This window comes from Eulemur rufifrons, chromosome 28, assembly GCF_041146395.1.
Source record: "Eulemur rufifrons isolate Redbay chromosome 28, OSU_ERuf_1, whole genome shotgun sequence".
NCBI lineage: Eukaryota > Metazoa > Chordata > Mammalia > Primates > Lemuridae > Eulemur > Eulemur rufifrons.
Window position 1 is genome coordinate 14,247,972 of NC_091010.1, and position 6,542 is coordinate 14,254,513.

The 6,542-nt window shown below is 55.7% G+C and overlaps 1 protein-coding gene across 2 annotated transcripts; it reads left to right on the forward strand.

Annotated features, from left to right (window-relative positions):
* The first annotated feature begins 280 nt into the window (after nt 1-280).
* PLAU (plasminogen activator, urokinase) lies at nt 281-6,048 on the forward strand. Of its 2 annotated transcripts, XM_069460080.1 has the most exons (11): nt 302-365; nt 669-756; nt 1,189-1,222; nt 1,369-1,476; nt 1,803-1,977; nt 2,166-2,257; nt 2,413-2,632; nt 2,844-2,995; nt 3,630-3,770; nt 4,108-4,256; nt 4,928-5,941. In XM_069460080.1, the coding sequence occupies exons 2-11, from the start codon at nt 700-702 to the stop codon at nt 5,096-5,098; spliced, it is 1,299 nt and encodes a 432-aa protein (XP_069316181.1). In that variant the 5' UTR covers nt 302-365; nt 669-699; the 3' UTR covers nt 5,099-5,941. The 2 variants fall into 2 exon arrangements, with proteins under 2 accessions (XP_069316182.1, XP_069316181.1); XM_069460081.1 differs by lacking the exon at nt 1,189-1,222 and having other exon boundaries at nt 281-365; nt 4,928-6,048.
* The last annotated feature ends 494 nt before the right edge of the window (nt 6,049-6,542 follow it).

Consider the following 6,542-nt stretch of genomic DNA (forward strand, 5'->3'; position numbering starts at 1 on the left):
GGAAGGAGCGGTCCCCTGCGCTGGCGCGGGGCCCAGGGCCGTGCGAATGGCAGGAAGGGCACAGAATTGACTTGCTTCTCTGTCCCTCAGTCCACACTCCGTTCGCCCCCAGCTAGGATCGCGCTGCCACCCCAACTTTGTCAGAGTTGCGGAAGCACGTGGGGTCCAGGTTACTGCTGGCCGCGGGGAAGGGGAGGGAAGGGAGTGGAGCCGGCGACGGGGCGGGCGGGGCCGGGGCTGGGCGGGTCCTGATATAGAGCCCGCGTCGCCGGCCGGCAGCACAGCGCAGAGACTGGAGCCCCAGAGCCCGGCCTAGTGCCAACCTGTCCACGCAGCCGGCCCGCGCCCTCCCGCCGCAGCCACTGGTGAGTGCCGGCGGCCCTAGGAGCCCCGGCGGGATGCGCGGTGGCCCGGCTCGGGTGCGCCTCCCTTCCGCCTACCTCGGGCTGCCGGGGCTGCACAGCGGCTGCACGAGTCACCGCTCCCCTTCCGTGCGTGCCCCTGCGGGTGCCCGGCCAGGCTGCGCCGGGAGCCCAGGGCCCCCAGGGCGGAGGGGCGGCGGGGCTGGGAGCCTGGGCACCGCCGGCTCCTCCCCAGAACTGCAGTAGCGCACCCCACCCGCCTCCTCGCTCCTCCGCTTCTTGCCCTGACTTCTCTTTCCCTTGCAGAGCCGCTGTCTAGAGCCCCAACCTCGCCACCATGAGAGTCCTGCTGGCGTGCCTGCTCCTCTGCGTCCTGGTCGTGAGTGCCTCCAAAGTGAGTGGCTGCCCGGTTCTGACTTACGTCGCAGGAGGGGGCTTGCAGGACCTCCGAACGGCGCCAGGGGAGGGGAGGGGCTCCATAGGGAGCTGGAGTCCTCCGGATTCCATCAACTGCAGGGCCAGCCTCTCCAGGGGAAATAGGACAGACGTGGCAGCGGGGGGTCTTAGAACCAAGGGGCTTGCACTCCTGGCGAGGCAGGAAGAAGCCCCAGGGACTGCCCCAGCCTGAGGGCACCTGGTCTGTGAAGCTCGTTTGAGTCAATCCATTTCTCCCTGCTGGAAACCCATGATCCAGTTAGATATGAACGGGGTGAGGAGAGAGGGAGCTGGAGGGAAGAGTGGGCTTGGGGATCCCGGCCAGTTTATCCTCACCCTGGAGTCCCAGGAGCATGGGACCTTTGGTGACCCCTCCCCCAATCTCTTCCAGGGCAGCCATGAACTTCATCGGGTGTCTGATGCATGTGAGTATCCACCCCTTGCACAATAGTTGCCTACACAGACATCTTGGAAAAGCCTCAGGGGCACCCCCGACCCCTGCTGCAGGCCTGGCTCTCCCTCCCCCGTCTCCTCCCCAGCTTCTTGCTCATCCCACCTTTGTGCTCCCCAGTGAACTGTGGCTGTCTGAATGGAGGAACATGTGTGTCCTACAAGTACTTCTCCAACATTCGGCGATGCAGCTGCCCAAAGAAATTCCAAGGGGAGCACTGTGAGATAGGTATGGAGATCCAGGCTCTAACTGGGAAGGTAGAGGCACCAGAGATTTGGGGGCAGGCAGAGATGGGTGGGATGCAAAAGCAGGCAGGAGTCAGGAGCTGGAGATGGGGTGGGTGACATCTTCATCTCTGTGTGATATACACAATCAAAGATACACACACACACGCACACACACTCTCATGAAGCAGTGGTTCCACAAATGTGAGATAGGGATGGCAGGAGACCCTTTCCAGTGTTCTCTGCCAGGTCTGAAATCATGTAATCTCTAAAATGCCCATCTGAACTTTCTTCTTGCTAATATTCTCTTGTCGTAATGTCCTTCCATAGATACAGCAAAAACCTGCTATCAGGGGAATGGTCACTCTTACCGAGGAAAGGCCAACACCGACATCCAGGGCCGACCCTGCCTGGCCTGGAACTCTAACCCTGTCTTTCTGCAAACATACCATGCCCACAGACCTGATGCCCTCCGGCTGGGCCTGGGGAAACACAATTACTGCAGGTGAGGTGGGGGCAACGAGGACCACGAGCCCTCCCCGAGCCTCAGAAACCCTTGTTACCATCCCCTTCTGCTCCCAGAGGTCATAGCATGAGAAAAGCGAGGCCTCTGGTGGAGTCTTCCCTGGAGGGGAGGGTGCAGGGAAGGCTTTCTGGGCTGGAATGACACCCCCTACCCCTCTGTGTTGCCAGGAACCCAGACAACCAGAGGCGGCCCTGGTGCTACGTGCAGGTTGGCCTAAAGCAGGTTGTCCAAGAGTGCAATGTGCCTGACTGCTCTGTTGGTGAGTGTCACTGACCTGCCTGTGACAGTGGTGCGGAAGGGGACCAACTTGTATGTCCCCTTATTCCATCACAGGAGGGGTGAGGAGGGATGCTGCCTGAGAGGGATGCATTATCCTACCTGCCTCGTCAAGACATCCCTTTTTTTATCTTCCAGGAACAAAGCCCCTCTCTCCTCCAGAACAATCAGGGTTTCAGTGTGGCCAGAAGGCTCTGAGGCCCCGCTTTAAGATTGTCGGGGGAGAATTCACCACCATTGAGAACCAGCCCTGGTTTGCAGCCATCTACAGGAGGCACCGGGGAGGCTCCGTCGGCTATCTGTGCGGAGGCAGCCTCATCAGCCCTTGCTGGGTGCTCAGCGCCACGCACTGCTTCATGTACGTTCCTCTGTCTCTTCTCTCTGACTCTCCTGCCCCACCCTCTTCTCCTTCCTAGCAAAGGATTCCACCTCAACTCTCCCTCATCAGCCCCTCTCCATGTGTCCCATGGCCTTGGGGACAAATCATGCTTAGAGGCTTCTAAGGTGGGGAGGAGGAGGGGACAGGATTTCAAGAGAACAGGCTGTCTGACAGGTGTCACCTCCCACAGTAATTACCCACGGAAGGAGGAGGACTACATCGTCTACCTGGGCCGGTCAAGACTTAACTCTGAAACGCCTGGGGAGATGAAGTTTGAGGTGGAACAGCTCATCCTGCACGAGGACTATAGTGCTGACACACTTGCTCACCATAATGATATTGGTGAGTGGAAAACCCTCACCGCCATGATGATGGTGGCCTGGGGAGAGAAGGCTCCAAGGAGAGACCGGAGAAGAGGTTGAGTCTATCAGGGGACTTGAAGCCCCTACTTTATGCAACAAAGGAGGTGGAGGGGAAGAGTTCAGAGTGGAGTATATGAGGGGCCTGGTGCCTCTCTGTAGAGACCCTGAATACCCCAAACAGCTAGCCTCTTCTGAGTGGAGACAGCCCCGCGGGTATATGGCCTGGGCTGGGAATGCCCTGTTTATGTGAATTAGAAGACATTCCTTCCTCTTTTGGGTGCAGCTCCTGTTGGTACCAGGATATAGAACTTGGAGAAGAGAGGCTTGGGCTGGATTTCAGCCCAGGTACTTCAGCAGGGGCTTTTTGCAGGAAACAACCTGTACAACTGTATGTGGCAGCCTACACTGTCCAAGCCTTTGTCAGCAGCTGGAGCAAAGACCTTGGGACATGGGGGGCTCCAGGTGACAAGCTACCAACAGACCTCCCTGGATGACCTCTGACCATAACTGACCTAGGGATAGACGTAGAGACTCCTTCAGCATTTGGAGGGGAGAGATGGGGACCACCTGACTGGGTGGTAATCTTTCCCCTCTGACCCTCTCTCCTCCCCTAGCCTTGCTGAAGATCCGTGACAGACGGGGCCAGTGTGCGCAGCCATCCCGGTCCATACAGACCATCTGCCTGCCCTCGATGTATGGCGATGCTCGTTTCGGCACAAGCTGTGAGATCACTGGCTTTGGAAAAGAGAATGACAGTAAGTGACATTTGGGGCTGACGGAAGGGTCTTGGGGGAGTGTTGTGACCTGGAAGGGAGCCCGGCATGATCAAGGGAAGACTGTGGAGTCAGAGATGGGAGCTCTATGGGGCGGCAGATGGGTCTGAGCTGGAGTGGGGGTGTTGTTTAGGGAGTGATGGGCCACAAGGGTGAGTAGATGGGGGCGAGGGGCTATCGGTGGGGTAAAGGCTCAGATTTGGGTGGAAAGGAATAAGGGCTTTCCTTGGTAGAGACACTTTTTGTTTCCCTCCCTGGCTGAGAGTCCCAATGGACAGACACATCTTAACACATACTCCTCCCGTTTCCCTCCACCTAGCCGACTATATCTATTCAGAGCAGCTGAAAATGACTGTTGTGAAGCTGATTTCCCACCAGGAGTGCCAGCAGCCCCACTACTATGGCTCTGAAGTCACTTCCAAAATGCTGTGTGCCGCTGACCCACAGTGGGAAACGGATTCCTGCCAGGTGAGATTTCCGAGCGCCTCTCTGCATCACCCCCAAATCTCCCCCACGCTCCTGGGCTCGTCCTTGTCAACATCGGGGAGTCTCTTCAGCCAAAACCCCAGGAAGCCAGAATCAGGAGCTGACTTCTTATTTGTTTGCCAAATGTCATGAGCCCAGCTCTGGGCTGGGGACTTCAGACTAGGGGGGACTAAGACCATAGAAGGAGGAAAGAGTAGAAGACAACATAGCTCAGTGCTCAGGGTGTGGTGTGCATTTTAAATGACCAGATGTTTAGGAGAGGGAGGCGAGTGCCGAGTGAGTGCCGACTAGATGGCCAGGGACGGGAGGCTTTAAAGAGACTGTGGCTTGATAGGGATTTGAGAAGGTGGAGGGAAGAAAAGAGGGTGTTTCAGTTGAAATATACAAAAGACTGAAGGAGCCTGGTATGCCTGGTATGTCCAGGGTGGGGAGAACAAGCAGGGTCTGGGAGTGTAGATGGCACAGTGGCAGGTGACAGGCTTTGAAAGCCAGCAGAGGATTTTGAACTTGATGTGGTGGGGAACAGGGAGCCACTGAGGACTCTGACTCTAGGAAACTCTCCCCTCTCTCTCAGGCATGGTTGGGTGGTGGGATCGGAAGGCCCTCTCCTCACTTGTCGCAGGGCTCATTGTTTTGTGTCTTTGGTTTTCCAGGGAGACTCAGGGGGCCCCCTCGTCTGCTCCACCCAAGGCCGCCTGACTCTGACTGGGATTGTGAGCTGGGGCCGTGGGTGTGCCTTGAAGGACAAGCCGGGTGTCTACACAAGGGTCTCACGATTCCTGCCCTGGATCCGCACTCACACTGGGGAAGAGAACAGCCTCTGAGAGCCCCCAGGGCACGGAGGGAGGAAACAGGCACCACCTACTGCCTCGCTGACCGTCATTTTTGCAGCAGGGTCATCTCCATCAGCTGTAAGGAGAGACTGGGAAGACAGGCTCTGCAGAGATGGTTTTGCTTGCGCTGCCCGCCACGGCGAGCGGCAACTGCTTTATCCTCAGACACAGGCCTGGGTGCTGGCCGCCCAGACCCCCCTGGCCAGGATGGAGGGGGGGTCCTGACTCAGGATGGTATCAACCAGTCGTTTGTCTTTTTCTAGACTAAAGCCTTCAGGAGCTAAAAATGGCATCTCTTGTGCATGGGTGGAAGGACAGTCAGCTCCCCCAACAATGGGCATTCATGAGGCCCATTGTTGAGAAATGAATAATTTCCCAATTAGGAAGTGTAACAGCTGAGGTCTCTTGGGGGAGCTTGACCAACGTGGGAACAGAAGTTTGGGGAGCAGAGACACTAATGACTTGAGGGACAGGCTCTGACATTGTACGAATGGTCAGGAAACATTATGTATATGTGTACCTTTGCACACTTGTGCCCGGGCTGTGAGTGTGAGTGTGAGTAAGAGCGGCTGTCTGATTGCAAGTCTAGAGATTTCCCTAAACTGTGTGAACTGTGATGCCACACAGGATGGTCTGTCTGGAGAGGTTCTGCGTCACTCTCAGAGCCTGAGGTCCCCCACGTGATGATGCCTGTGAACATATTATTCTGGGGCATGACCTGTGACCAGCACTTAAATGGCTCAGTTTCATTGTCGCACAGATGTTCCTTTCTTGGCCAGTTATCCCTTTTCACCTTTCAGCCTCGTTCATCCAATCCTCACTGGGTGGGGTGAGGACCACTCCTGTACACTGAATATTTAATAACTATTTTCTGCTATTTTTATTTATATCTATTTTTATAATTTTGAATAAAACTGATCAATAAAATGTGATTTTTATGAAGACTTTGGCTTCTCCCTGGTGCTTGTATGGGAGGGAGTTGGAAGCATAAGAAGTTGAAAATGATGAGGGTGGCATATACCTCACAGTCTCTTGTGGAGCTGCATCTCTGGGCCTAATGGGGCTTTGGGAGGTAGAGAGAGTTGTAGCGCAGGGCCTCCATGACACATACAGTACAAAAAGTTCCCCCAAGCCAGGGGCCCATGGCATGGTAAGTGGTGTGCAGGCTGAGTTTCAGCTCCCAGTTGCCTCCTCAGCCTGATGCCTTTGTGCAGTGCACATCTTGTACAACTGTACACAGTGATCCTCTTTAAGAGGAACTGTATTCCACATTCTCTTCACTCTGCCCTCATCAATCCTTGGGCTAACCTCAACCAAGAAGAAGACTTGCATGAATGAAAACTGATGATCCAAAACTCCAGCTTGAGTCTGTGACTTTTAGCAAACAGAAAACATAATTTCCCATTGTAAGTGTGTGGCGGTGGAGCTGAGTTTT